Source organism: Arvicola amphibius, chromosome 5 (assembly GCF_903992535.2).
Source record: "Arvicola amphibius chromosome 5, mArvAmp1.2, whole genome shotgun sequence".
In the NCBI taxonomy this organism is placed as follows: Eukaryota; Metazoa; Chordata; class Mammalia; order Rodentia; family Cricetidae; genus Arvicola; species Arvicola amphibius.
In genome coordinates this window covers 28,507,722-28,518,777 of record NC_052051.1, presented here as the reverse complement: position 1 = coordinate 28,518,777, position 11,056 = coordinate 28,507,722, and the positions used below count along the sequence as shown (strand labels likewise).

The 11,056-nt window shown below is 47.1% G+C and overlaps 1 protein-coding gene across 1 annotated transcript; it reads right to left on the bottom strand.

The window, feature by feature from the left end:
• Window positions 1-3,568: 3,568 nt before the first annotated feature.
• On the bottom strand, window positions 3,569-10,278 carry Cd93 (CD93 molecule). The gene is made up of 2 exons (XM_038331661.1): window positions 7,948-10,278; window positions 3,569-7,707 (listed from the first exon to the last, which is right to left on the bottom strand). The coding sequence occupies exons 1-2, from the start codon at window positions 10,062-10,064 to the stop codon at window positions 7,683-7,685; spliced, it is 2,142 nt and encodes a 713-aa protein (XP_038187589.1). The 5' UTR covers window positions 10,065-10,278; the 3' UTR covers window positions 3,569-7,682.
• Between the last annotated feature and the right edge of the window lie 778 nt (window positions 10,279-11,056).

Here is an 11,056-nt window from a genome sequence, read left to right as displayed (position 1 = left end):
GACATATAAAAGATTGTAAAAGAAGAGGTTAGCACTTCACATTTACAAAGTTAATACTCAGTGTGGGGAGAAGAAGATGGCAATGGAGCAGACGGGGATGTCCAAACAGCATACTTGTGCCTACATAACCTCCACCCAAATACTTGTGGACTAAAGACAGTCTTTGCAGTCCCCAGAGGCATTACATACTCTGCAATGGATTTTGCCTGGTTTAAGGCTTATTCCATTGATGTCCCCTGCTTACCCTAGTGTGGCCATCTTCTCTGCCTTTGTCAGATGATGTGCTTGTGTGCGGTTGTGAAGGGAAGAGGGAACATGCACAGATTGCTCTGTGGACATACCTGGCCTCTTAGAAATCAGCTCCTAGCTTCTTAAAGAGCTAAAAAAAAAATACCCTCACCATGAATCTCAGTAGTTTTGAGTGGGGAGTGTGGGGATCTGCAGTGGTGGGGACTGAACTGAAGGTCTCACATATGATAAACATATATTCTTCCTATGAGTCACACCCCAGTTCTCAGAATCCAGCATTTCTGAGCTTAGATGGTATTTGATAGAAATGAAATCATGACCTCTGAAGTCTTGGCCCTAGATCTATTTGTAGATCTATTTAGCCCTAGAAGTTTATTTGAAGAACTTTTACCTGAAAGCCATCCAGATATCCGCCAGTAGGAAAGTGGAGAAAGCCCATGGGTTATCTATAGAGGAGAACATTTCTCGCTAAGAAATGTCTTTGAGTCAATGAGCAATTAAGGAAGATTCAGAGGGACAAGGCAAGTTAGATGCTTAGGAATTAAATTGTTTGGTTCTTGAATAACAATTTTTTTTTTCACATTACAGTTTCCCAGACCTAGTTCCTGTTTATGTTTAGTAGAAGTCGGTGAAACCAAGTGACACAAATCCTACATCAGCATCTCTCACCAATGAACAAATTCTGAAATTCTCTGTCCCAATGTTCCTGTCTCAGGGTGGGAAAGGGGGCACAGAAATACTACCTATTCTTCAATAAATAAACACTACTTTCATATTCAATAAGTTGTAAAAGTTAGATGATTTTAGTGATATATATTGTGAAATAATGTATCCTGCTGGCCTTCTATCCAATGTAGCCGAGACTGGGATATGAGTTAGGGCACAATAAATACACAGTCTTTGCCCTCTCAAGTGTCTTACAGTCTCTCAGGAAGCAAGAACACATAGCTACTTACTTACTGTGGTGAGGGCCATCAGAGAGATTTTGAAAGCCAGTTTCTCTCTCAAATACCGAGGAAGCCTGGGGGAAGGTGTTAGGAAGGGGTAACTATTCTAGGCTTAGAGAACAGATATAAGGAAGAGAGGGGATGCTGTGCTCCACTAGCAACCTGTAGCCAGTGTCAGCATCTCCTCTGCATCCAGAGATTCCACTAGTCCAAGGGAAAAGTCACTGTGTTCAGGGTTGGGCCACTTGAAAGTGCTGGGACGTACCCTCCATGACATCTGACCAGCTTTCTACCCTTGATCTGTAGGAGTCGGCCATCCAGTGAAACACCTCACTTGTGTTTGCATAGTTTTCCCACGCCTCCGGTGACATCATTACCTGGGTCCCCTCTCACTCTTCTCCATCAGTTTTATGAAACTTGAATCCTCCCATCAGGATTGACAAGGAAGCTGGGATGGAAAAAACTGGAGATCAGGAAGCCATGATAGCCACTGTCCATGCAAGCAGGAGTACAGGCTTGACTGCGGGCAGTTCCCACAAGCAGATATCAGGCAAAGGAGAAGCCAATGGAAAGGCAGCCTCAGGAGACAGGTGATCAGGGATGGCTCTTGTACAACATGCAGGCACCCAACAAGATCCCAAGACCTTGAAATAATTTACCCTGCCTCTTACAATGGTGTGCCCTCTCCAAGTTAGTCACACATGATTTACCATGTAGCAGTCCAGGTGGCTGGGACATATTAGAGAGCAAAAGAAGGAGCAGCCTCGCAGGGCTGACTTTATAATGGATCACAGTTAGCGTGACATCATTGTGAAGGGAATGTATAAAATAAGCCTCCAGGTACCCACAATCTTGGAACGGCAAGCAGGATGACTTCTTCATTGCAAAATTAAAGGGGGGGAAAGGGAAAGAAAAACCCACATGAAATGAAAATTAGCTTTGTGATGAGACAAACTGACATCAAAGAGAAAAAATTAAAATATAAAGAATAAAATAAAAATAAATAAGTTAAAGGCAGACTACATGTCATCTGAACAGAATGGCTCCAATAGTCATGTATTTCTTACTGGCAAAGGAAGCAACCTACCAGGTATGTATCCATCAACCAAACAGCACAGCTCTTTATAGAAACAAAACTGATAAAAACCCAGGGAGAGTCTGACGAACCCTATCATGGAAGGGAGACTGTCCAGTGGGGTCTGAAGGCTGAGCCGCAGTGGACAAAGGTGCAATGGGACTGGATGTAGGAATTGCATACACTGCTTGAGTGGCAGGAGAGTTGATTGTTTTGACAATGAAGGAAAAGGCTTCTTCTACGGAATGTCCTCAATATACTCATGACTCTTCGGTCTCCACCTAGGTGTCCGATGATAATGAGGATGCACAGTGGGCTTTGGTAAATGACTCACATTTCACAGATCTACCTGACACTGAGTACTTTACAGTCACCCAAAGATGCCTCTTTTAAAAGGTGATATCTTTCTTCAGGAGCTTTCCCTAAACCAGGGAACATTGGTCGCCAATTGAGTCAGCATGAAACAGGTATTAGAATTGTGTGTTTGTGGGTGTCTGTATGTTGTGTCTGTGTCTATAGGTGTGTGTGTTTATTGAAATGTGCTATGTGTGTTGTGTTTGTGAGCATGTGTCTGTATCTGTAAACAGGTGTGTGTGTATGTGTGTGTGTGTGCATGTGCGTGTATGTGTGTGAGTCTCAGAACAAGTTAGATTTACCAATGTATTTTGTTGGTGCCTAAACTGCTAGAGGATCAGGTTGATTTAATTTCAATGGATATTTATTGGAAGTGTGCTATGCCATTAGCATTATAGAATGGAACCCTTTATCTTACTTAAGCCCTCTCAAAAAGCATACCATCTGAAAATTCACCAGCTGTCATCTGCTTCCCACAACACAGAATCTCAGTGCCATCTTTGCAGCCGAACAGGCAAGGATCCTGTCCAATTAGTTAAACAAACTGACAGGGGCTTCCCTGACAAAGCAGTGTTAATGCCCGGAGATAATTGTAGGCGGGGCTTTCGGGTCCTACCGGTTGGCTGCACTTAATCCTCCACCAGGCACCACTCAAGCAATTAACAAGACACTGGGAATTAAAGGTGGCCATGGTGACCAGGATGAGAATGCTGAATCTGGAAAGAGGAACCGGGCTTGCTCTCAGCTGCCAGGGACACTGTCCCCTTGCAGGGCAGTCTCACCAAGGGCACTTCCTGAGAGACAGCACCAACAGAGACCCCTGGCAGCATTCCTTCCAGTGAGAGACATGCCATCAGGCTAACTCTTTCCAACGGGTAACATACATTTAATAATCACAAAAAATGTTCTGACACTTAAATTGCCACAAATGACATCAAACAAATATTTTTTTCAGATTTTATTAAGGTATGTGCATAACAGAAAGTTAAAAGATTGACAAAGCCACAACTTCTTGAAGGGGACCCCTAGTCTCCCTTCAAAATGTCATGTTGCAGCTCTAAGATGACCTGTACCCTGTGAGCCTTCCCTCCCCCCAGCCTGGGAAACATTCACTAATCGCTAAAGTCGCTTCTGTCTGAACATTCCATAGTTTCAGGATCCATGACACAGATTTGATGCATGTATTTTAAAATATTTACATTCTCACTGAGGGCTCAGGGTGTGATTACTAACATGTACAACAGCCCACTGACAACACAGAACAAGACTGACCACCACACAATTCAAGTTTAACCCACGGCTGCCAATGGACTTCAACTCCGGGGGAGAACAGGTTAAAACTGCAGAAAGGAGCCACTTGACACGTTTCTGGAAGGATGGAAAGTCCAGAGTTCCCTACTGAAATAGATGGGTACTGCCAAGGACAGGTCATGTGACATTATTTTCAACATGCCCTTGAGTGAGGGGTCATCAGGGCATCTAGTTGTTAAACCCATGGAGGACTGAGGTGTATCTGTCCCCCTGTTTTAGTTGAGAAGTTTCACAAACCACACAGTCAAGACCTGAGTTTGGGAGCCAGGGAAGGGACAGATGTTTTCAGGGTATCTCACTCAGATTCCCATGCTAAACCTATTGTTGAAGGACATGGAAATATGCAGGGGCACTAAGCCATTTCGCAGGTGCTAGAAAGCTACGCTTTCCTGTTTTCCTGATTTAGACAATGGGGGAGTTAAGAAAAAAATAATAGGAAAAGACTTTCCTATATTTGCTTTAAAAATTTATGTTATTTTGAATTGAGTAACCTTTTGTCCTTTTTTGGTCAAATTTCATCTCTATTCCTTTAGTTTTGGCAGAAATATTTATGGGAAAAGAGGATTGGAACAAAAAGACCTAATGATCCCATCCACCTATTGAAAGTTTGGTTGGTGAGAACGGTCCACAGAAGCATTCAAGGTTAGGAACTCAAAGAGGTTAAAAACTTCACGAGGAGAAAAAGAATTCATTTCCTAAGCAGTTTGCCCAGCGCTGTGAACATAACCACACACGCAGAAATGTTCGTTTCATTCCACATTCTCCACTGTTCTGGAGAAGGGTCAGGATAGACATTCCCAGAGCTTTGCTAGTTTGTCCCTGGGTTCGAGGCGGAAAGAAAGCAGTTGACTGCCCTCTGCCAGGTGGGATTCATCCAGTTACTGTCTCTGAGAAATGCCATGCGGACACACAGTGCTATGAAGTGTTAGTGTTAGTGATAGAGGTAGTGGTGGTGATGATGAGCCGGTCACCAAAGCCCGAAGATGGCTACATCTGGGTTTACACCAAAGCCAGGCTAGATAGATACCAGGGATACCTGGGGCCAGATTTCCTTTACAAAATAGCATTCATGAGTCCCTCCGAACTTCTTTATGAGTAGTTCATTTTCTAAACTCTTCAAATTACTGCCTGTGGGGGTAGTGTATCAACTGTCTTTAATGATGAATTGAAACTAATGCAAAGGCCTGGGAACATAGCTTCTGGAAAGCGCATGTCTAGCATACTTTCAGCGCAGGCTACCATCACCAGCACCACATAAAAGAGAAAGGAATGATGGCCACCTGAAATTAAGGAACAAGAGGACTGAAGGCTCGAAGGTATTCCCTTCCCCTTAAACTCTCTGGAATTCTCTGGAAAATGAAGAGTGGGAAGAGATGAGTTAGTTCTAAATACAGTTTTTTGGTTTTTGGTCTTTTTTTTTTTCCAGGTATGGACTCAAGCAGCATTTTCTCTGCGTCCTTACAGGCAAGGGACTGTTCTGTCTCTGCTCACTGAATCGTTAGCCTAACAACCTTGGTCCCCTTTGGCCAGCAGAAGTTCACTTATCTACTGCTTGGCCTCTTAGAAGCTCTAACCAAAAATTTTCCAGTCTCAAACATGAGGACAGCGAGAACAGATGGGAGAATAAAGCACGGGTTTAGGAAGGGTAGACGGCTCCACTGGCCTTGACATATGAGGCATGGTTCGGCACAAAGCTTTGGCGGGTCAGTGGATGAGAGAGCTCTACCCACATGGGAGGGGCTGAGACTGAAAGCACGCTTTGAGGAAATGTGTTCATCAGTCTTCCCTGCTGTGGGTCCCACAGAGAGGAACCAGCGCCCCTGAGGATGTTGGGGATGGCGTTTCATGTCTACGCCCTAAGTGGTTCTGGTCAGCAGCCTGAGCATAGACCAAGCAAGGCTATAGAGAATTTAAACTCATTCAGTTTGTCCTCCTCACCTCAAGCCTTAAGTACAGATACTGCCATCTATGTAAAATCGCCTGGACGGTTGGCGCTGCTCTCTGTAATGAACTGGCTGCCAACCTACTGGCAACTATTGCCAGGGGTCCTGTGGCCAAAGAAGTTCCCTGACAATTAGAGACACGGCTTTGATCTCCCTTAGGTTCCAAACACCCAAATTACAACTGAAAGCCAGATGGCGAGCTGATTTTTAAATGCATAAATTTCAAGCACCCCACAGAGCTCCATCTTTCTCCCATCATCTTCCAACTTGTGGTTTGGGGGGGGTTGTTTTGTTTTGCTTTTTAAGATATTTCCTTAACTCCACAGGCCTTGAATCTGCTCCTTATTCATCTTCACTCCTCAAATGTCAACTTGAGGGATAGATGCATTTAAGACCGGAAATGAAAGGGCACCCTGATCTGAGAACAAAGACTCAGGATCCCATGATGGAGACAGTTTCTGTGCCTCAGCTTTCTAAGTAATAGAGGCAGAAGAAAAAGAAAAAAGCCAAACCTCCACGAGACAGACCTGTGTAGCTGCAACACCATCAGCAGCAGTAAGTTTAAGGGACCCTTTTGCAAAGCATACTTGAAAATAAGCCTGTCAATCATAAAATGGCTCAAAGCAGTTTTAACGGTTGGAAAATAGCCTAGCTGTTCTCTCCCTTTCCCTTTCCTCTGCAGCTCCTTTTGAAAGCAAACAGAGAGAACCTTCTGTGTGACTGATCCTTGATTTGATGTGTGTCACACCCACAAAACGGTACGTAAGTCCTCCAAATGTACTCTGAACTGTGAACTGGGCTTCAGCTACATTAAATGACAGTATTCAAAGCAGAGCCCATCCATCACCTGGTTCACACGTCCTCTCCATACAGTCAGAACGAAAGCCTCCTATGCCAGCTTCCCAGTTAGGGATGGAAACAGGGTGCCCTGCAGTGGAATTGGGGCCTGTGCTGCTTCGAAGACAGATTGTTCTTGGGGTTTTGTTATCGTTTCTCAGTAGTCAAGTGTGTGCTAACATCAGCCCATTCAGATAATTTAGTTCATCTATCTGTTAATTTAACCCCTGCCACTTCCTCCTGGATTCTGCTGTTACCAAGACCTCCCAATCACTTGAAGCAACTTTCCAGCTCCCAGCTCTACTTGCCCATAAGCCCGAGACCATCAGAAAGCTAAGAATGACGGGGTAGGATGTCTAAACATCCTGCCCGCTTGCTCCTTAAGCAGTTGGTTGAACTTCCTCTCATTCTGACAGTTTCAACAATACTGAGGGGGATTGAGGGGAAATGCCAGAAGGTAAATGTACACAAAAGCAGCCATCCTGAAAAAGTCCCCATAGGAAGGGTAGAGCCTCATTCTCACGAAGTTAAATAATGAAGTGATCTTGTTCTCTATGAAGGAAGGGAATCATTTCCATCCTAATTAGCACCAGTAGCTCCTTTTCTTCTCTGATGAATGAAGAGATAAGAAAAGTCTTTGAAGCCCTCCCACCCCCACTCCCCCACCCCTGTTCTCATACCCTGATCTGGAAACAGAGGAACACATTAAATCATTCGATTATGGATTTGAAAAGAGTATGTGAATGAGGCCTGTCAATAGCCTCAAAACTTCCCGCAATGACAAATTCATGCCCAGGCATAGCAAAGGCAGCTGGGAAATACCTGCCCATCCCAAGTCACCGGGCTCTTAAGGGGAAGGTGCACACTCTTTGCTGAGAGTTCAGTCCAGTCTTTCAGAATGATGTGGGTCCCCCCATCATCCAGCAGGTAAAAGTTCTGAAAGCAGTGGCAGCTGCCGGGGTTTCATCAGCAGTCTGTCCCAGGTGTTGGGCTGTGGGAAACAAAAGATTACAGTGTTTGAAGCCACGGAACCCTGTCCCATCTACATCTTTGGGTACCTTGCCTCCACTCCACGTGCCCTAGCACCATAGGCTGGACTGGGATGCTAAAGTTGGGTTTAACATCAAATGGCCAGCTGGCTGTTCCTGTCTCTGCCTCCCAGGACTATGTTCTGTGCCTCCCACCCCACATTTGCCCACCCAGCTAATCAAGCAACTTCTGGCTTCTTTACCTGTATTGGTTCTCCAGGGCTCTGCTCTCAGCTCGCTCTGGAACCCAGGAATAGCTGTCAGCTGCATTCTGGGGCTTCTTCTTCTTTTTTATCTCCTCCTTCTTGGCTCTCCGTTTACGATAAATGAGAAGCCCTAAGGCCAGAGCCAGCAAGAGTGAGATGGCCACCACAGTGCCCAAGATGTAGAACAGAAGCAGCTTCTGCCCATCGGTGTGGCTGTCACTGTGGGCCGACACAGAATCTTCATGTGTGGGCTTGCTGTGGCCAGTGGTCATGGGGAGGTATGTACCCAACTCCATCCAGACTCCAGATGCCTCACTAGGGACTGATATTTCTTGTGGAGCAGAGGTAGTGGGGGGATCTGATGGGAAGGAGGGGCGCCCTGTGGTGTGTCCTCCCTTGGAGACATCCTCAGAGCCTCTGGAAGAACTGGGCATTTCAGGAGGAGGCACAGTGCTCCCCTTTGTGTCACCTTCGCCTTCCTTTTGGGGAGGCCTAGTTGATGGCTCTAAAGACACAGTGCCCTTGATACAAGAGACCCCATTAGGAGCCAGCTCCCAGCCTGATGGGCAGCCACAGCTGAAGGAACCCTCCGAGTTGAAGCACAGGCTGTCACACGCACTGTCCCTGGAGTCCAAACACTCATCTATATCCTCACATTGGGTACTGTCTTCCCCAGACGTGGTATAGCCAACTTTACAGGAGCAGTAGAAAGAACCATCAGTGTTATGGCAGTTATGGGCACAGGGTGAGTGGGCAGCAGCACATTCATCCACATCCTCACAGGCCTCCCCTTCAGGGCCACTGGGTTGGTAGCCCACCCAACATTCACATTGGAAGCCCCCAGGAGTGTTGATACATTCCTGGGCACAGGGAGAGTCCTCACACTCATCTGTATCCACACAGTGCACTTGGCTAGAGTCCAGCTGGTAGCCATGGGGACACTGGCATGTGTAGTTTTCGCTCAGGGGTACATGATGGCATGAGCCCCCTCCTGTGCATGGGCTGGAGCTACAGGGGTTCCGAGAAACACAAGTTACTAGGTCATCCTGCAGTCGGAATCCAGGCCGGCAGCCACAGCGGAAGGATCCATCCCCACCTTCAAAGCATTCCTGCTGGCAGCCCCCATTGTTGAAATTGCAACCAAACTTGGGGCTGACACAGAGGGGGCCTGAGCTGCCCCAGTGGAATACACCCGGAGCCTGAGTCTTTTCCTTGCACAGGAAGTAGTAGGTCTTACTCTCAGCCTCATCCCCACAGGCTACATTGGCTGCAGAGGCAAAAGGCACAGCCTCCAGGGAGGAGGTGGTGGCCTGGAAAGGGGTGGTGTAGGTCACCTGGCCTGGACCACCCAGAGAGAGGGGACTGCACATGCCTTTGAAGTTGAACTTGCACAAGAAACCGTCAATGTTACCTGGACTCTCAGGGGTCCCACAGAGGCTCTCATACCATTTGGGGAGATGGCTGGGGTGAGGTGTCAAGGACAGATCCAGTATCAGGGACACACAGCGCTTAGAGGTGCAGGATTTCTTGCTCTCTTTGTACCAGTTTGAATAAGCTGTGTCCTCTCCACCACCCACCCAACTGAAGCCCTTCATTGGCAAATCGTGGTACGTACACTTGCCCTTTTCTCGCTGGAGCCCGATCCAGAATTTGCCCACCTTAACTTCCAAGGGTGGCTTGGTCTTCAAGAGCTGAGCCAGAGCTTGCTGGACATGCCGGGCCTCCTCCTCGCTCTTCACCGTGGCTAGATTGCCTCCATTCTCCTTGCAGCGGTTCTGGGCTTCTGCGGCGTTCAGCTTTCCCCAGTGGGCAGTATAGCAGGCAGTCCCCTCACACACGACAGCCTCTGAAGCAGCCGCAGCCCCTGCCCAGGACTGGCAGAGGAGCAGCAGCAGCAACAAACCTGTTGAGGTGGCCATTCTGCCGAATCTCCTCCTGGGAGAGGCTAGACTCCCCCACAACGACAGCAGCCACCACTGAGTCTTGGAGCTTGGCACCCGGCTGGGCTCTGAGGGGAGCGGAGGGCTGTGCCTCTGCTGCCAAACCACCACAGCTCTGGCGCAGAGAAGGTTACAGACTCTAGGCTTTTCACGTCCCCCTGACCCAGGGCGCATCCTGTGCTCTAGTACTTCTTATTTCTCACCGGAAGCTGGGGCTTCCTGCCGTGAATAGCGTTCTGACTCCTGTTGCCTTCATCGCGGTTTTGTTGTTCTCAGGACAGTGTTGCTGGTCTCTGGCTCCGAGTTGTGGAAACACGGTGGGGACTGCAGAGGAGCCAAGAGATATGGCTGCTTTATTTTGGGTTCACTCACTTTTCCCATAGCGTGAAGAGCCGCGGTGGCATGCTATCTAGTGAGCAGAGGCCTTGGGGGCTAGGGACTTGAAAAGGATCATCCAAGTAACCCATAATAAAATTCCACTTCAGATTGCAAACCACCAAAAGAGAAAGAAAAATATGTGAGACTTGAGACACAAGGCCACAGACAGATAGCTTTCAGCCTTTTTTAGAAGCAAGCTAGATCTGCTTTTTTTTTTTTCCTATCTTGTGCCTCCCTTCTGTTTGTGGGACTCTTTTTTCCTTTATTCTTCCAATCATGAACTTTAAATAGATAGGCAGTTTTTAAATAGGATTTGGGCCATGGGAATTTCTGGATTTTCAACAATGCCAAGCTTCCTGAGAACAAGAAACCAAATTGGGTGAAAAATAGGCCGTTTTCAGGGTTTCCGAGAGCATTGTGAAGTGCCAGGGTCACAAGAAAGATCAGAAAGACAGGAAAATGAACCTGCCCTCCCTTGAGGAAGGGGTCCCAAGGCTTAGGGGGAGTTCAAAGACAGCTATGGAGGGTATTACACCTCACAAGTGCCTGGCCCAAAGCGCCCCCACGAATCAAAGGTCTTTACCCAAGCCAGCACCGAGATAGTTTAGAAACTATGTTTAATTGTGCCTACCTCCCCTCCCCGCCACTACCACCATGCTCCACCCCACCCCAGCTAGACTCAGAGAAAAAGTTTTGGAGCAAGACATCAAGTGCAGCACTGTCAGAAGGAGCCCACACAGGTGATCTAATGAGTCCAGTCTCCTGAGACAAGACTTGGGAAAACCCAA